General features: G+C 29.3%; 2 protein-coding genes across 4 annotated transcripts; both read left to right on the top strand.

Annotated features, from left to right (window-relative positions):
* The first annotated feature begins 6,274 nt into the window (after positions 1–6,274).
* On the top strand, positions 6,275–7,668 carry LOC108337354 (F-box protein PP2-B10). Its single transcript, XM_017573859.2, has 3 exons — positions 6,275–6,646; positions 6,830–6,948; positions 7,111–7,668. The coding sequence occupies exons 1-3, from the start codon at positions 6,395–6,397 to the stop codon at positions 7,517–7,519; spliced, it is 780 nt and encodes a 259-aa protein (XP_017429348.1). The 5' UTR covers positions 6,275–6,394; the 3' UTR covers positions 7,520–7,668.
* A 9,549-nt stretch (positions 7,669–17,217) lies between these two features.
* LOC108338224 (tubby-like F-box protein 5) lies at positions 17,218–20,560 on the top strand. Of its 3 annotated transcripts, XM_052880344.1 has the most exons (6): positions 17,219–17,772; positions 18,097–18,212; positions 18,311–18,508; positions 18,625–18,712; positions 19,433–19,565; positions 19,654–20,560. In XM_052880344.1, exons 2-6 carry the CDS (start codon positions 18,198–18,200, stop codon positions 20,339–20,341), a joined length of 1,122 nt encoding a protein of 373 aa, XP_052736304.1. In that variant the 5' UTR covers positions 17,219–17,772; positions 18,097–18,197; the 3' UTR covers positions 20,342–20,560. The 3 variants fall into 3 exon arrangements, with proteins under 3 accessions (XP_017430472.1, XP_052736304.1, XP_017430473.1); XM_017574983.2 differs by having other exon boundaries at positions 17,218–17,772; positions 18,097–18,508; XM_017574984.2 differs by having other exon boundaries at positions 17,219–18,212.
* The last annotated feature ends 46 nt before the right edge of the window (positions 20,561–20,606 follow it).

Below are 20,606 nucleotides of genomic sequence, written 5' to 3'. Positions count from 1 at the left end.
TTTTATTTGAAGACATTATGTTGTGCTGGTGGCTGAAACTTGGAAGAGAATTACCCGACAAGGGGTGGTGGAGCTCATGAGAATGTTTCAAAATGGTAAAGTTTAGATTAATATGCTTCCAGATTGGTATTTCTGGAAGTGTTGGAAGAACATTCTAGAAAAGAAAATCTATATACAATCCAATAAAAACATTCTAAAAGTATATATTTAATTTGTTCTCTTATTTACCAAAATCCGAAATAATAAATGTGTTTTTTCTAGAACACTCTAATTCTTACACATTAAAAGAATTTAATACATTTTTAAATATTAAATTATGTATTTTAAAGTTACAATAAAGATACCATAGAACAAAATAGAAAATCCAAATTCCCAGCATCATTGATTGGTTTGGATTTCGACGTCGGTGGGGATGATAAAAAAAATCATGTTTCTTGTTTTTCCAACCAAGCAATTGCGACAACATAAGAAAAAGAAAATTCCCAAACTCTGAATCTGACTGTTGAAAAAGAAAATTCATCTTTGTAAATTGGAAAAGTGAAGCATCAAAGCAAGCAAGAAAACCAAATATACAAATACAAAAGGTCTATTTCTGAAAAAAAAAGTTGAAAAATGATGATTTGACAACTATTTCTCTATATATAATCAATTAACACGTTTTTTATGACAACAATATTATTTAAAATAATTAATAGAAAAATAAAAGGTAATTAAATAAATAATTGAAAAATTTAAGCATTAAATTCGAAATAGAGATAAGTTCGAGCCAAGTTCCTTGATGTTATTGTTGAAAATATGGAAAATGGCAATATGAGGTACACTAGCATGCTGAATACAACGAATGAGAAAGCTACAAAGAAACGAGGTATGAATGGGACGTAAAGTAAAAGGCATCTTAATGAAAAACATTTTGGGGTGTTCTGACAGCAAGCATATGTTTGTTTTAATAAAGGATTTAAGTGATACTATAAAACGGAAAAAATAATGAAGAATAAAAAAATTAAATATGTTTGTAGTTTTTAAATTTAGACTTCATATTTTAGTATAATAATGTTAAATTATTTTTACTTTTGATAATTAAATAACATTTTAAGTTAATATTTAGATTAAAACATGTTAAATAGTAAATGTAAATAAATTAAATATAAATCTGAAATATATTTTGACAAATTAAATTAAAAATGTCTAATACAAATTGATTAAAAAATTATATTTATTTATTTTTAAATTCAAGGATAAACTGTATTAAAATTTAAGACAAATAAATTCAAATTTTATGTTAAATATTAAAAACTAAAAACATATTTATCCTATTAAAAAATAAAGATAAAATATGTTTATAGAATTTGGTTGTGTTTCAAATTTTAATATTTTTTAACTTGAAATTTTAAAAATAAATATTAATATAAATTCTAATGAAAAGCTTAAAAAACCTATAATTTGTTTTAAAACATTTTATTAAACCTACTAATAACATTAATGTTTCGATCTTAAATTTCGTAAATGATATTATTCAAATCAATTATCCTTTATTTCAACCTCTTTAAAATATTTGTTCGTCATAATTTAATAAATATTTATAAATATTGTTGATAGAAACAAACATATTAAAAGTAAATTAAACTTTTTTATCTTTTATTTCCTTCATGATCTTTAAATAAATTTGTATATAATTGATTATAACAAAATCTAATTGATTACAAAAATGTATAATCGATTTCGTCAAACCTGTACAATTGATTATTAGTTTATATACTTAGTTATTATTATACTTTATTAAATATCTATATTTTATTATAAGAAAATAAATATCTATCATTATAACCTTTTTATCTAAATCTTCCTATTTTAATAATTTTATTTATTTATAAAAGCACACCTTAATGACAAAAGAAAGAAAAGTAAACAAATAGTACATCTTAGTATAGTAACGCAATGTAACAATGAAGCTGTATTATTATTATTCAGGAAAATAATATTTTGATAACATTTTTTTATAATATTTTAATATATTATTATTATATTGATTAATGTTAATATTTATAATTATTATTATTGATTTTGTAGAATAATTTTAGACTAATCATATAATGATACCATGTTAAAATATTGTCAAAAAAGTATTTTGAAATTAGTGTTATTCTATTATTAATTGTGGTTGAAGGATCACTGTCCTACTCAAGCGATGAATGAATTTACTCTGTCCTACACTGCCATCACTCTCCTTCACACAATGAATTTCAGTACTTTTTTCTAACTTCAAAATTGAATGTCACATACCTATAAGAATGAAATAATTATAAAAAGAAGTAAAATTTTATACTTTCAAAAAATAAAAATATTAAATAAATATAAAAAAAATTGTGTATGTTAAAAATATCATTTCTGCCGGCAGAAAATGAAGACATCCATCCTAGTTAAGGATATTATTCTTAAAGCAAGAATCCACTCTAGAAAGGTTTATTCTTGATTTTTTTTTTTGGAGAAAAGAATGACATTATTGTAAGAACTTGAAGAAGTTTTTAAGAAATATATCGAGTATTTCATTAGAGTTATCGTATGAAAAACATAAAATAATTAATACAATCCTATTTGTTACAAAAGAAAATGGAATCACTGTTCCACACCGAATGTTCCAGCCACAAAAAACATAAAACGTAAAAATAAAATCCCTAACAAAAATAAAGAAGATAAGATATACTAATATTAGCAAATATAGCAAAAATAGCAAAAATAATAATACTTAATGTTGAATGATTTCGTTTAATCTAACAAAAAAGAGTTTAACTACATATAATGACATAACAACAATATGACACAAACTATATGAGAACGTTTTGAAATTTCTTCGTTCAATGATCTTTTGTATGTTACTGAAACTTCTTATTTTGTCTTCTTTAAAAGTCTCCTTCCAAGGGCTGGAAAGTTCCAAAACCAGTACTAAAGTATGTGATAATAAAAAGTGTATTTTTTCAATTTAAAAAAATCTAGTCACGATTTCTAATATTTTAGATAGGTACATTGATATATAATATATTGATTGAATATATTAAACTTGTTAAGAATAATAAACCTAAGTTTAACTTTTACATTACATAAAAAAAAAAAATTCAACCGTTTATGAGTTAATAATTAAACGAGAGTAAAAACATGTATTTCTTTTGAAAGAAAAAACGATGGAACAGACACTATATATATGGAGAACCGGAAAAAGATGTAAAGTGTTCTTCCTCTTTCATTTTCTATTTCCAGAAAAGAACATTTCATTCCTAAAACATTCTTAAAGCTTACCTTCATCAGAAATTAGCATCTTTTTATTAAAATATTAAATATGAGTCTAAGTTTTACAGTAACATTTTGTTCACTTAAATGGATTTGGAAGAGAATGATTGAATGAATTTGACAGGATTTGAAGATAAATTTTTTGTTGTTTATTTGAGTGTATTTGGAGATAAATAAGAATAAATTTGGAAGTAAATTTTTTTAATTTCTCACATCAATCAAATCCTACACTAATTCTTATAAATTTTACTTCCAAATCCACTTTCACTTACTTTCAAATTCACTTAAATAAATAACAAAAAATTTACCTTCAAATCCTTTCAAATTCATTTAATTATTCCTTCAAATCTATTCAAGTGAACAAAATCTAAATAAAATTAAAAAAAAATAGAGTATCATATAAAGTTAAGATTTATTTACCTGTTGTGTTAAAGTTTTAGATAAAATGTTATATAAATCTTTTATATGATTGGAGTAAAATTTAATTGATGTTATGTGAACTTCCTTTTCAGTAATATCAAAACTTCTCTCATGGATTAATGGCTAACTTTACAACAACAAAAAAACACAGCCTTAAATTTATTGACACCTTCGAGTACATGTTTGGTTAGTTGTATGAAACTTGCAATAAATGTTTCAAACAATTTTAACACAAAGTCAGACATTGACTTATAATTTACCTGACTTAGGATCCACATCTGCAACAAGAGAACGAAAGCATAGTACTGTGAGTAAAACCATAATGTCTGAATTTCTGAAAAGATAATTAACCTACTTTTTCATCTTCAAAGGTGTATACTAACTTTATATAGTTCTTGATGGCAGTGACGAGATTCTCTTTCTGTTCATTGTTCTTATCGCTTCTTAGATTTTTTTATGATGAGAAAAAAAGATGAAGTGGGTCCCAATTGATGTGTAACACGATAATATGAATCCAGTAATTGAATAGTCAGCAATCCACTTAAAACATGGGCAGCCAGAAATCAATAACTTTTTTTCAACCTTTTGAATTTTCATTAATTGCTTTACCAATATAACAAGAGTATCACGTGATATTATTAATATTATGTGTAATTAAAATTCACATTATAGTTAAGGTGATGAGGAGTTTATAAAATTATAATTTATTTGATATTTAATTGAATTTAGATGAATAGATGAATATGAGTGTAATCAATGTAAGATATCTGCATAAAACAAATGTTTTTAATTAAAATTTATTTAACCAAAAAAGTGAAAGGTTTAGAGTGGAAAATAGGTTTAATTTTTAATTTAATTCGAATTTTATTTTAATTAAAATTAGAGATGACAAATGAACCATTTCTTTTTTTTTAACCTATTTCACTATTGATATTGATATATAAAAATGAGTTGTGTACCAGATGACTCTGGACAGCACGAGACAAACACATGGGACGGACGATACCTCTCAATATATCCAAACTGGACGGTCGTGACAAGTAGGTCTCCAGGTGTGATTAAGGTAAAATACAGATTAGAGGATTAAACTCTTGATTGGGCCGTGATTAAGGTCTTGCTAATCCTAGGCTCATGACCAAAATTATAAATACAGGTCAAAGTAAGAGGTATGTAGATTCATTAATTACACATTTATTGCAGCACCTAAACAACTGATCGAACCTTTCACCTTTAACAGGTACACTCCCAGGCGTACAGGACGCACGAATTTTGATCAACGGAAGAAAGGATCACGGAAATACCGAACGAGGCAGTGGAAAATACACGGATTTAGGTGACTCGACTCCATAAAAAACAAGTTAATTGAGTTGTTTTGTCATAATAAAATAAGTTAAAATTTGTGAATTTTTTATTAACGAATTGATTAAAAAGTTATATGATAATTTATTTTTAATTTCTTTTCAATTTATTTATTTATATAAATAAATATTACAAATATATTAAATAATATAAATATTTTTAAACTTTTAATTGTTTAATTAATATTTTTAATTAGATAAATTAAAATTATTGTATTTATATATAATTATTTTATTATAACTGATAATTAATACTATTGTATATTTTTATCTTTAAAAAGATATAATATACAAAATATAATATTTTTTAAATAAAGGAAGTTCACCGAAATTTGTTTTTGACCTATCAATTTGATAGATTAAGGGATCATATTTAAATAAGTTAACAGATTAAACATTTTTATCTGACCTGTTTATTTTGGACAAACTGACATACTAATCCAGAAATATTGGTCCACTTTAAAAACTCTAATTAAAATACCAAATAGCAAGAAAGTGAATGAGTACTAAAAAAAATAATTTTAATTACGTTTGTTTTAATTGGATACTAATTAATATTATTCACAATACACATATTAAAGTAAATTTTCAATTATATTAATTTTTAATTAGATCTATATTCTATATGAATTGAATTCGTCTATATAAATAGGTATTACAGTGGGCAGTTTTAAAAAACACAATAATTTACGATTTGTTCGATTATCTAATACATAAGTTTAAATTAGAAAATAAAATATACAATCCTAATATCTTAACGTAATGTTATGAAAAATGCAAGAGTTTTTATACGTTAATAAAAAGATAGAATATATAATCTCTTTGATTAAAAAGAGTTGAGAGTAATTTATTAAAACTAAATACCATTAAAAATATTTATCATTAAGGTGTTAATATTACATTATGACTAATTAAAGTTTGTTGGAAGAAAGCTTGACCATGACAGGTGTAGGAGTTATCAGGAATGGTAATTCGTCAACATCAGTACGAAGGTGGGACCCACCAAAATAAAAGAATCTTATCTCCAACAAAATATCCTCTTAGCCACCGGTCGCCACCTAACTATGCTCTTTTCTTGTTGTTTTTCTTTTACTTTCTTTTCAAAATAAAAAAGATAATTTTCATTTCATTCACTATTTTTAATATATTATTATATTATTTATAAAATGCTATGATGTATAAAAAGTGAATTTCTTTAAAATTTATTAATAAATCCCAAAGAGATTATTAGAAATGCCGTGTCCCCCACATTTTGTTCTGAGAAACATGCCAAACAAGTTAACAGAATTTTGAGTCAGAAATAGATTTTATCTGGAAAAGCTTGATAGATATCAATGGAGTTTGAAGATTTGGCAGAGGGATGCATTGCAGAGATACTGTCACACACGTCTCCCATGGATGCATGCAAGCTCTCCTTAGTTTCCAGAGGCTTTTGTTCTGCAGCTGAATCTGATTTTGTGTGGTCTTCTTTTCTCCTCAACTTGACCTCAATCATTCCTCCTTCTTCCATTCCCTCATCCAGTTCTAAGAAGGGTCTCTATTTCAATCTCTGCAACCACCCCACCATCATTGATCAGGGCAAAAAGGTCAGTACATAACACTTTATTATATTCTTTGAGTAATCCTTGTTCATGATTTTGATCAAACATAATTTGATGATCTGGGCTCATGTAATAATTTCTCATGAATTTGGTTTTGGTGGTTTTAACAAAACCAAGCATTTCTGGTTTCAAACTGAATGAAATGTGTTGTCTCCGAAATTAATGCAGAGTGTTCAGCTCGACAAAAGGACAGGGAAGAAGTGTTACATGCTTTCTGCTAGAAATCTGGACATTATATGGGGTGATGCTGCTCAACATTGGGATTGGACAAGCCTGCCAGAGTCCAGGTAAATTGATTGATTAAGGTTTCAAGAAACATTTTATTTGACACCTTAATTTTAAGGTTTTACAAGTGTTTGTTGAAACTAGCTCAGCTATGTTTGATTGTGGTATGAAAAAACACAACTTTGATCAGAATTTAGGACATTGAGGAATTGTTGTGTTAGCAGGTTCGAAGCGGTTGCTGTGCTTCGTGCTGTGTGCTGGTTTGATATCAGTGGGAAGATAAGCACAGTTGGTCTGTCATCAGACACTCATTATGCAGTATTTCTGGTGTTCAAGATGATCAATGCAAGTGGGTTTCACTACCATCCGACAGTGATATCAGTTGGTGTTTCTGGAGGTAGTACCAACACCAAATACGTTTGTTTGGATCTGAACGTGAAAGATAATTGTTTGAGAGAACTACAATGTCCTAAAGTGAGAAGTGATGGGTGGTTGGAGATTGAGATGGGAGAGTTCTTCAATTCAGGCCTAAAAGAAGAGCAATTGCAAATAAAAGTGATGGAGACAACAAGTCATATACAGAAGTGCGGTTTCATTCTTGAAGGAATAGAACTTAGGCCTAAATATGTCTGATATGTGAAACGAGTTGTTTGGCCAAAGAAGAGTGAAATTACAAAGAATTCATACTTGCTGTTACCCAATTTTTTTTTTCATATTTGTATTTTTGTATACCCTTACATTGAGTTACCCTTTTACCAGAGTGGAAGATTTTTTATTACCCATGTTTTGTTTTGCTCCAGAGCTTTACTTTCCTTGCACATAGCATCATGGCATTGAGGATCATTCATGGCATCTTTGTAGGTTAGAGGTTCAACACTTGTAGTACTAACAGATAAATCAGAACACAGTAACATAATTAGCTATGGGATAAGAAAGAGGTATGAGTTGTCACCCTTTGTCCTCCATAAAAGGAAAAGCATAAACTTTGTTGAGCAATTGTTCCATTGGAGGGTGAGAGGTGGATCAAAGTAAGGAATAAAGGTACATCCTTTAACAAAAGGGTAAACATCTTATGAGACTTGACATTGGATGAGTTTCAAGATAGACCCCACCATTTCTGATAATGGGGACATTCAAGGAAGATGCATTTTCTCTGAAATGTGTGTGTAATTTGGCAAGCTGTGAAATAGCATCTCTTATGGAATTGGCTTTATGAGATGAATTACAGTAAGCACACATTTTCAAAAAACCTTGGGGGAATCAAAGTGTAAGTCTTCTCAAATTGTGAAAAATTGTGTAAGAGAATCACTCAGGTCTCATTTGGTGCTCTGTCTGGGAATTCTTTCCTCTAAAGAACCCTAAAAACTGACAGAAAAATGAGCTTACAGGTCTGATATACCATTCCTTATCATACAAGTTTAACTACAGAGACTTCTGTAAATTTTATTTGTGAAATTGTGTTCTTAACATTGATAGAAATCTTTTAACCAATGCAACAGTCTCAGTTTTGTTATCATGTTGCAATGAGTTCATGGTAAGGACTTACTGCACCCTATCGAATTTCTTGGTGCACCCTTTCAAAAGCCTCCTGAAATATTTTCAGGATTTGTTTTAATGATAGAGTGTTGGAATATGGTGCAGGAAGTAATAGCCCGAGTTCAAATTTCTCACTGCAATAATTGGGCTTGGGCTATAACAGCCCAAACATCAATAGGCTATTTCTTAATTTCCTTCGCTCCCACATAAAAAACTTTCCCATTTTCCCCTTTTTAGAAATCATTCGGAAGTCCTTATTCACTTTTGGATGGTGAAATTTAAAAGTCAAAAATAAATTTTGAATTATACAACGTAAACAGCTATTTTTTCCCCTAAAAAAACCTTCCAAATTATATAATTTGTAAGTAAAAAATAACTTTTAAATTATGCAATCTAGAAGTTAAATAACTTTCAAATTACAATTTAGAAACCAAATGGCTTTTGGATTGTGCTATCGCAAATATGTAATCCAAAGGATATTTTTAAGAAAAAATGAGTTCCGAATTTATAGTTTGAAAGATATTTTTAGCTTTTATATTACACAATCTAAAATTCATTTTTCACTTGGATTGTATGATCTAGAAATCATTCTTTTAAAAAAATATACTTTCAAATTGCATAATTTAAAAATAGTTTTTTATCTTTAGATTGTAAAAGGACAAAATGGGAAGGTTTTATATGAAAATATAGAATGAAGTTTATGAAAATTTAGGAAGAAATGACCACATCAATAATAATATATAATAATAATTATTATTATGGAGAATTTAATTAAAGAAATAGGATGGAGCCATGCGGGAAAATATAGTAAAAATGAAAAGAAAGCAAGAACATTTAACCAAATATATAGAAACAGAATTTTGTTGTGTGTTGTCTGTTGAAGGTAGCAAAAATCCGAGGATGTGTCCTGAAGAAAAGTGGTATTAGATATATGGAAGAAATTGTTTGTTGGATGTTCAACAGAAATCAAACAATGAATAGATGGATCACACAACATGGTCGTCAATGGCTTCGTGATGTAGTGTATGTCTAGTCACTGTAACAGGCCATTGTAAATTTCATCCTCTCTCACAAAATGCCACTTTTTAAAATTTAAAATAGTATTTTATGATACTATTCCTTTTCTGTTTCTTATTTTGCCTTATTAGTCATTTGGAAACAAAATTAATGAAAAATTAGGTAACTTGATTGATGGAAAAATACTATATTATTTCAAATATTCATACAGAAAAGAAAAGAAAGGAAACAAGCAATTTTTAATGAATTATAAATTTATCCTTGTTTTCTTTAAAATATGATAGAATTTTTTTAATAAAATTTTGTTCAGATGAAATAGAGAGAAAAAAATATATAGATAGATTTTTTTTTAAACGTGTTTAGTTTGAATAAAAGAAGGCAATAAAAATATTTTTTTTCCACATTTTAACTTGTATAATTAAATTATGATATTAGGTTAAGAAATCGATTTTAATTTAATTTAGTTTTATTAAATTAGTTTACAAAATGAAGTTTCCAACCATTCACATATTATAAAATTATTATATTTTTAATTGACATATTTACATCATTGTTTTTACATATCTTCTATTATACATTGCACTAAACAAAGGATTCGTGAATCGCCATGTTATGATTGTTGGGGTATTGATGTTAGACCTTACAATTTCATATTTAGAATTTCCTTTAAGGATGTCCCATGGTTTTTCTAGTGAACAAGCAAAGTTACCCATATAATGTGTCAATAGAGGAAGCGAGTTTTGTTAGGATGAACGGCAATTGAAAATGGTTATTTGTAGTTGTGATTGGTTAGAAATGCTTCCACTGAAGGAAGAATTTATCTATGTGGAAGGGATTCATCCTTGAAGGGGAGATTGTTGGGAATCTAAGTCTCACATTGAATAGAAATGAGAAAGTAGGAAACAATATAAAGATGATAGACCCATTAATCCATTACCTTAAGATTTTGGATAAAAAGTGGTGTCAATCTTTCATATGATTGGATTCAGATTTTATTGGTGTTTGTGACTATATAGTGAACCTCCTTCTTAATATATTGATTGTACCCAATTTCATTTGTTTCAATCTCATGTCTAGAATATTTATAACATGTAACTCCTATACTTGTCTTCCTTACCCTGCATCTTTTTATTTCTTTCTTCTTTCAATTATTTAGTGACAAGTGTGTTCGATAAGAGTTAATCTACGTATATTTATATATAAATTTTTTTAATAATTAAACCAGTATGATAATTAGTTTATAACATATATTATAATTAACGTAGACATAGACAATTGTGCCACAATTATTTCCAGCATAGAGGACAAGCTAATGTCTTGAGCAGGTCGCAGAATCTATCAAAGATTAGGTTGGAAATTTGGTAAAAGGGGCCATCTTTCTTGCTTTCTTATGACACAATTTTTTGAATCACCGAATCTCTTCTAGAAGAGATTAATTTAAAAAGAATATGGCAACTTAAAATTTAATTTTGAGGTAACTTTCAAAAATAATGTATACTTCTTAACTTTTATAATTTATATTATTTTTAATTTTTAGAATTAATTAATAACTTATTTTCTATAATTAGTTCTTTTCATTTGTTTTATTCTTTATGTTTTTTATTTAATTAATTTTTAATAAAACTTTATATAATTTTTTATTTTAAATTTACATTAACATTATTTAGGAAGTGCTACCTGTAAAATTCTGAATCATGTGACGAGAGGTGAGAGGTGAGATGAAGAGATAGAAGAAATGGAAGAAGTATTAGAAGATAAATGAAGGCAACGAGAAACTATAAAAATATATATGAATATTTTAATATTCGATTTAGAAAATGATATTGACATCACTAAAGAAAGATAAGAACATGAGTGATAAATTTATATAAAAAAATATTCTTTATAATTATATTTTCCTTCCTATTTGTTTTTTTTTTATTTCTTTCTTTTCCTTTTCTCTTATATTTTTTTTTCTCGAATTTCTTTTTCTATCAACTTCTTTTCTTTTATTTCTTTTTCTCTAACACCTTCCTTCAATTTTTTTCTCTTCAATTTCTCTAAACTATTTTTCTCTCAACTATTTTTCTCTATTTCTCTCTCTCTTTCAGTATGATTTGAGCATGTTTTTGCATTACAATTGTATTCTTTTATAAGATGAATCAAATAAAACTATTTATATTCCAAAATAATTCTCAATGACTAATATCTACTACCCACTAATGTTGGATGTAATCATTATATGATGAATGATTATTTCTTATATTTAATTTAAAGATAAAAATTATAAGAAAATTCGAAAGATTCATCAAGAAGAAAAAAAAAGAATTTCAAGATAGAAAATAACTTATATTTAAACAAATAACATATTTCAAATGACGTTGATGTTAATTTAACTGAAGAAATATATTATGTATTTAAAAACAATACGAAATTATATTAATTTTTTTATTCTTAAAATAGAGATTGAATTGAGTTAAATAAATATTAAACTAAAACAAATAAAAAAATTAAATATGGATCAAATTACTAAACTGAATTTTTAAGAGTATGATATAGTAGTATTATTTTTTTAGAATATGTTGAAGAAGAGAGATGTATTTAAAGAATAATATTTTGATATACACGTCAATATTATGACAATAAATACGATACTAAATATACAATAAATGTCTTATACTCTGAGACGATTATTGTAGTCCGTATATTAATTCTTACTTTTATGTATTTCGAAGATAAAATCTCATTCTTTAAGTTTGGTTTAGTCATTCTCAAATGCAACTATTGATAAGTATAAATACGTAATTCTCATGCTAATAAATAAATTTGAGGAGTGATGACTATTTTGAAAAGTTCTTGATAATTTGAAAGCTAAATATATTGTTCCATTAACCTTTTGTTAAAAAGTTGTTCCATTAACCTTTTGTTAAAAAGATAAGTAAGCTATTACATAGCCTTTTGAAATTTAGCAATTATAGTAAAAAACTACTAAAAAGTTACAAATGATCTTTGAGTTTGACCGTTAATCTCTTCACATATAAAACAAAATTTCTAGCAAGTGTTTTTACATTGTGTTCACATACAATATAACAATTTTTTTTATGATATCTTGGTAGAAAGTGAAATCTTCCATTATTATTCATAGCACACTATTATCACAAGAAGGAAGTTTTGTTTTTATTTTATGCAAGAAAAAAACAATAGAAAGTAGGATAAAAATTATGGGTAATGATTCACTTACATGGGAGCTAGGAAAACAGTTTGTGAATGGACTGAAAAGTCAAAAAAATTGTATTATGAAAATAATGAGAGTTGGTGAGGGGAGAGAGATTAGGGTTAGGGTTAGGGTTTGGCTGCCCAATCATATCCATCATGCATGCCATGCTACTCAAAATTCATATCAAATTAAAAAAATAAGGACCAAAGTCTCTTGTTTCAACACAATTATATCTTCCAACGTAATGTCATCATGGTCTATCATGTCCAATACCATCTAAAACTTTATCAACATTAAGAATAATTAAGAGTAAACATATATGATTAAGAAAATGTCAAGAGGTTACTGTTTACAAAATAGACCAGAAATATTAAAAGAATGTTTTGATTAATGTTGCTTTCCTTTTTAAAACATTTTGTTCAAATTTTGCTTTTCTACTTAAAAACATTTTTTAAAAATTGTAAATATTAAGATAAAGGGTAGGAATGGTAATGCACTCTAACCTTTTGGCCTACCTGCATTTGGTATGTAAAAGCTCATTTCATATAAGAATTACAAATTAATTTTGTTGGTTAATCTTGTATAATGATTAGTCTAAATTATAAAAATATTGTAGCAATAATTATGTTTTAATTTTTCACATCTTTCTGCACTCCATAAATCATTTATTGATAATAAAATTGTAATAAACATTAAATTAATATCCACGTCAAATAAAGATGTCAAAATTAAACATTTCATAAAAAAATAAACATAAAAATAAATTATTGTGTAATCAATCAATGCTAAATGCATACATGAGAAATGGCTTAGAGATTCAAGCACAGAGTAAAACAAAATAAAATGTAATAAAAGAGTTTTTTCACGTTCATGCTAGACATTCTTGCTATCACATGAAAATTTTACTAAAAAAATAAAAATAAAGAATCATATCAAATATATGATAATTTTTTGTAATAAATTCTTTAAATAAAATCTTCATATTTAAGATAGCTCTTCATATTCACTTTGGAATAGAATATTTAAGTGTTTTATCTTAATGGACTTTGTTCCTTTATTGAATATTTTGACATTTCAATAAATTTATATAACCAATTGACACATTTTATCATGTCCTCCCCTCCTTTTTATTTTTTACTTTTTCAGAATTATAAAAGTTTATTTTTGTTACCACATTACCTTTAAAAACTCGTAATCAGGTGCTTTTGTTTGATGTAAAAAAATGATTTTACTTCTTTATAAGCACTTACATTATGTTTTGGAATTCAAAACAAATTGTAGCAATCAACTAGCATCGCAGTAAGCTTAACCTCTCAGCAACATTTATCATCACCAACTAATCTTAATCAATTATTTAACTTAATGTCAGCCACAATTTCTATAGTTACAAAAAGACTACAAGAAGGTGACAGGGAGTGAGTGAACTAACACACAAACACCTTGTTTTATTATCTTACTTTTTTATTTTGATTGACACGAACGATCAAACACTGCAATAAATTCAGAAAAAACTAGGATTTACTCATATCTGTTGCCACTGTAATGAAATTGGATTCTCTCCTTAGTTTTTCTGTGTTGTTGCCAATGTAATTGTCCCCATAATTTAGCTAAACTGACCTGCCGAATGATTATTGCCAGGATCATTTTTTAGTTATTGTGTCTCGTTGTCTAGAAGTAGTGTTCGTCATAAATTGATATTATTCTTTATCCAAAACCTTAAGACAACATGTTAATAGTTCTTTTACTTCTATATAATATTCTATATAATGTTCTATATAATGTTCTATATAATGTTCTGTTTTTTTATTTTTATCCAATGTAAGATTTGGACTTACTTAGATTTTAAGTATTTCAGTATCTTTTTCACATCGAGAATACTCATTTTTTAAAGCAAAAATTTAACCTAAATCTTATAATACTTTATTGCAAGAGTATAAGAAGAATAAATACAAACTTAAAATGTTTTTGAATTGAAGTGTTTGAAATTATGAACTCAGAATCCATTATATAATTATCTTAGATACCATAAAACTTCTGAAGATGTATTATTTTTAGGTTAACTAGAAAAACAAGGGAAGGGTTTGTAGAGGATGAAAATGATATACCAAAAGTGGATAATGGTTTTGCCACACATATATGATTGATGGATCCATATTAGGATTCATTCCATGCAGAGCTGACACACATGATCCAGTTGGTTGGTGGAATGTAATGTCTGTATTTTAGTTTGTGACGTCCATTTGGTGAACTGTAAAAAGCCTATTAAGGCACAGCTAGGTAGATAAACATACGGTTTTGAGAAAAATGAGAAAGAAGAAATGGAAAATGGGATGAAACTAGAAAGCAATAATTGATTGCATGATGCAAGAGTTTAAGAAGGAGGGTACGTAGATAGAATAGATGCATAGAATAGAAAATGGATGTAGCAAAAGAATGAGGAGGGAGAGTGAATAAGAGGTTCTTGTGGGGACATGGTGATGAGAACAAGTACTTCTCCATCAATGAATTTGAGTTGTATTATTGCAGAGAGCAAGTTGGTGAGTGGACCATGCTGTACAATTACGCTAACTCATCTATCTGTCAGCTACCTTTCCAAACTTTTCGATAAAGATACTCATTCCCATTGCACAAAATGTTATAATGCACTTCTTCATTTTTAATACATTTTGACACTAACAGTCACAATTAGAACTCATGCACTGCAAATTATCTTCTTTTTTTTGCTACCATCACTAGAAGTTCATTTTTTTATAACTGGGTGGTTAAATAAAAAGTGAGAGTTCTCACAAGAAGGGTTATAGATAGTTGATTCCTATAATATGTTAAGAAAATAGCTTATTTCACTATGTCAATGAAAATGACTTTGTTAAAAGAAACAAAATTCACTTTACTGAGAGATTAGTCTCATGACTTTCAACTTTGATACGAGATACTTTATTCTTAGAAAGAGAGAGGAAGTCACAATAAATGTGTAATTTTAACAAATTTGCTAGCTAAAGTATTCCATTTTGTTTATAAAACAACAAACGGTTTTTAAGAAATTCTATCTAAGTTTAGTCCATAACAAAACTTTTATCTTCAGCATACAATAAATATAGCTCTAATACTATGTTCAGCAAACGGTTTTTAAGAAATTCTATGTAAGTTTAGTCCATGACTCAGCAAACAATAAATATAACTCTGATACTGTATTCAGTTTTTAAGAAATTTTATTAAGTTTAGTCCATGACAGAAAACTTTTATTATCAGCAAACAATAAATATAACTTAATTTAATCTTATAAAACCATTTACACTTATTTATATACTTTAAATTGGCTTTGTCTATGATACTTTCAATAATAACTGAAGAATTTGTTTGAAGAATTTGAGTTTTGTTGCAGAGAAAGTATTTCTGTAAATTTTGTGACAGTAATGAAGTGGGGTATGGGGCGGGCACGTGTGTAAGAAACATTTTTAGGAGTGGTGAAAGTGACACAGCTATCATCAACTACAAGTCATTTGTAGAGAAAGTCTCTTCAATTAAGGACGCGTAGATAATGTGTCTCTTCAAGATAGCAATGCTCATATGTGGCCATAGGATCCATCTACCAACAACACCTAAATCCAGGAGGAAGAAGAAATTTTTAGAATGAATCAGTGAAGAGGTTAGAGAAGAAAGGGACATCAATCATCGTCCATATATGCTTCCATCTTTTTCCACACTCATCAACTTTTTCGCATGCAAACATCTTAAGGGTCAGTCTCTACTTTTTGACCATAAATAAAGGAGATCAAACTGTGTAACATTAAAGACCAAGGACTTCTACATACACTGGTGGTTTTGTCTAATAAAACTACGTAACATGGAATTGGTATAGTGTAGTGGTAGCAGTAGTTGGTTGATTTTGACACTTGGTCTATTTCATCAAACACAATGCTGCACAACTTTCTTTTACGTACTTCCATTCCTGCTGCCACATAAATTCCCAATTATGGTGAATCCATCGAGCTCTTCAAAACCTGCTGCAAACTTTTAATGTGGCCAAGCCCACCCCATCTAATATTATTCTTTGATTTTGAATATACTATAATAAACTGATATAACAAACTATGTTACATGTTTATAAATCTTAAAATTTGAGCTTGGATACTGACATCCACGGATTATAGCGAGTGAGTTAAGAAATTCAAACGTGTCCAAGTCCTACGTTAAATAAAAATAATAAAATAAAATATTATATAAAGATGAAAAATCTATTAACTCACTCTGTTTTAAGGTGTTTTAAGATTTTAAATAGAAAATTATATAATTTTTTTACACGGTGTCTGTGTTGTAAACCTCGCAGTAAGAGGAAAAACTAGAAAAAGAAGACAGAAACAGCTGTTCACAGTTTACACTGTGACCAAACCATAGAACTGAGATATTCGGTGCACGTTTGGCTATGAGCCAGTGACCGTTGGATTGGTCTTTGATTGATTCAAAGTTCATGATGGCAATTATGGAAAAATAAAATATCCAGGTGGGGCCCTCTTAGCTTAACTATTTTTGTGCCAGAACTTGTTAGGTGTGATCTTGGGCATAGTTAAAGCAAGAGAATAAAATAAAAGGAAATATTAGTCTGCCAAAGAAATTTTCTAGAAAAAGTAGCATAGTGAAATCCTACTCATTTAATGGTAACTGAAAGAAGGAATTTGTATGGTGCAACTGCAAGCAAGCAGTGAGTGATGAAGATGAAAAGTGGTTTCCATTTAATGGAAGTGGTAGGCTTGGTAGCATTTACATTTTCTTTGAGGTGTGGCACTGCAAAGATCAAAAGTCTTGTCTGTGTGGCTGTGAGGAAGGGATGCTTTGCTTGATGCTTGGAAAAACAAAACCAAAAGGCATGAAGATGTGATGCCCATTTTTATAGTTTTAGTTTTATCCACAAGCTTTTGTTTTGTGACTTATAACTTTGTAACCTATAAACCCACACAAGCTCAACCTCCACCACCACTCTCATCATCTCTTACTCTTTTTTCTTTTGTTTTCTTTGTCCAAGACATTGGCTTTGGAGTCTGAGGTACAGTCTTGGAAGGATTCACCACATTCCTCACCACCCTTTGTGTCCTCCAACTTCTCTGCAAGATTTCCTCGCTTTCTAGGCCCTTGTCTCACGGTACACGCATCTGCCTCTAAATCTTTGAGCTTTTCATTCATTTATTTTTTGTTTCTTCGAAATCTCAACATGGGAATCCGTGTTTTGGATCAAGGCTTTGATTCTTGAAACACAACTTGTCTTTCAAGTTAAACCTCCCATCACTGCAGCAACACATATGTGTCTCACTCCATCATTGTTTGTAATTAGTATTGCTTCACGTTCACCACTTTTGTCATCAATAAATCCACTCACCTCATGCAAAGTGGTGTTAGTGTTGTTGTACTTTCTCAATTATTATACTTGATGTCTGATTTTTCTCTTCAAACACAATGGCTGTGATAGTTCCACACTTATCATAATGCCATTCAGAAGCATAGTGCGTGAGCTCAAGGAGATTGGAGAGGGTATCAGCAACATGTATAGAAGAGGGGGAGAGGGAAAGCATGTGCATCGCCATGGTAAATCTCACATTGCACCAGAATGTTCTCTACCACCATCCTCCTCCTCCTCCTCCTCCTCATCATCATCATCATCTTCTTCCTCTTCTTCATCACAGAGCCGGTGGGCTAACTTACCACCAGAGTTGCTTTTAGACATAATTCAAAGGTTGGAAGCCAGTGAAACCTCATGGCCTGCACGTAGAGCACTTGTGGCATGTTCCTCAGTTTGTAGGCTGTGGAGAGAGATAACAAAGGATGTGGTCAAGACACCAGAACAGTGTGGTTTGCTCACTTTTTCTATATCACTGAAGCAGGTAATTTTAACTCAGACAATATTTATACATTATTTACTTCAGGATTGGTAGTACATGATACTAATATGTGATTTCTTTTGTTCATTTTACTTGTGTTGATCCCTTTCGTTTATCAGCCTGGCCCAAGAGACTCACCAATCCAGTGTTTTATTAGGAGAGAAAGAGTGTCTTCAACATATTGTTTATATCTCGGCCTGAGCCCTGGTAATTTCTGTATTCACACAATCCATTCTGCACTTGAATATACTTCTGTAAGAATTTCAGTAAAATTTTGAGTTTTCTGGGAAACTAAAATCAGATTTTGGATCTTGAATGAATCACCCTCTGGGGATCTTTTCTTTTGTAGTTTCTTCCTTAGACATGCTATGGTGAAGCATGACTTAATTTTTCATCCATGAAAATTTATTATAGGTTGGATCATTGCTTTGGCATGATAAATTAGTGATAATAAAAAAACCTTGTTTTATCTTGTTGTATATAACTTGTACTGAGAAATGAAGATTCAAGGATGTTTGCTATAAATGTAACTGTAGCAACGGTGATGAAATTTGATAATATCTGTGTTCACATAATTTTCCCTTGTTTTTCTTATTGCAAAGCACTTCAGTTGAGGGTGATGATTCAAGACTATTTGTTATAACTTGTAAATGTACTGTAGCAGTGGATGGGATAGATTTTTATATGGACAAAACTGAGATGTAGTTTTGTACTTTTTTTTATTACCTAGTATGAAAATTATTTTTGATTTAGAGACTTGTTTTAATGTTCTAGTTAACTTTTGCTTCATATGCTCATTAAATCACCTTATTGGAAGTGAATCACTGTATGCTACTGCTGAGATATGTTTGACTGGAATCTGTTTTCCTTTTCAATTTCTACTTTTTCGTTGCACTTTGTTTGAGAATTGTAATTTTGTATTTGCAGCACTTTCTGGTGATATGAGCAAACTGTTACTAGCAGCAAAGAAGATTCGAAGGGCAACATGTACAGAATTTTTAATATCATTGGTTGCTGATGATTTCTCTCGATCAAGCAACACTTACATTGGAAAGTTGAGGTTAGTCTCACATCTCTCTGCTCTTATCTTCATGGCTGATACTCTATTCTACTTTCTATTGTTGACTTGATCTGTACGCAATGAACAGGTCTAATTTTCTTGGCACCAAGTTCATGATTCTGGATGGCGACTCCCCACATGATTCTTCACTTCCATTGAACTGCAAGTTGCAGCAAAGAGTCCATCTGAAGCAGGTACTTCCCAAGGTTGCTGCTGCTGCTAACTACAAAGTAGCCACAGTATCTTATGAACTCAATGTCCTCCGAACAAGAGGTCCAAGGCGAATGCGGTGTACGATGCACTTGATACCCATATCTGCAATCCAAGAAGGAGGAAGTGCTCCAACTCCTTTGAAGTTTACAAATTATCTTCATGAGCATGTATCTACCAACACCACCACCTCAGATTCAAAAGGAAGGAAGCCAGAAATTGTTGAGTTTGACACAAATGACACTGAAAATACTCAAGAATCAAGCCAGAGGGCAAGGGAACCATTGGTTTTGAAAAACAAGGCCCCTAGATGGCATGAACAACTACAATGCTGGTGCTTGAATTTCAAGGGAAGGGTTACAGTGGCCTCTGTGAAGAACTTCCAGCTCGTGGCAGCTGCTGAACCATGCCAAAATGTTTCAGCTGCTGAACAAGAAAAAGTGATACTACAATTTGGAAAAATTGGGAAGGACATATTCACCATGGATTACCGATACCCCCTCTCAGCTTTTCAAGCCTTTGCAATATGTTTGAGCAGCTTTGACACAAAACCAGCTTGTGAATGATTGATATCACGACTTGTGCCTACACCATTGTTGTCGTGTCACTCTTCCTTGATATAAAATGTACATATTTTCGTAAGGAAGGAGAGAAGAAGCTGGAACAAACAGCTCTCATTCTAATGAGTACTTTAATTCTGCATGCACAAGTTTAATTTGTGTAATGCTATCTATTAGGATTCATGTTTAATGGAAACTCTACTGTAAACAAGTTTGTTAACGTAATTTCATCAGGCATCACCCACATAAAAGAACATAACCATCTTCGTAA

Source organism: Vigna angularis, chromosome 7 (assembly GCF_016808095.1).
Source record: "Vigna angularis cultivar LongXiaoDou No.4 chromosome 7, ASM1680809v1, whole genome shotgun sequence".
Classification (NCBI taxonomy): domain Eukaryota; kingdom Viridiplantae; phylum Streptophyta; class Magnoliopsida; order Fabales; family Fabaceae; genus Vigna; species Vigna angularis.
This window is presented reverse-complemented; position numbering and strand designations above follow the sequence as displayed.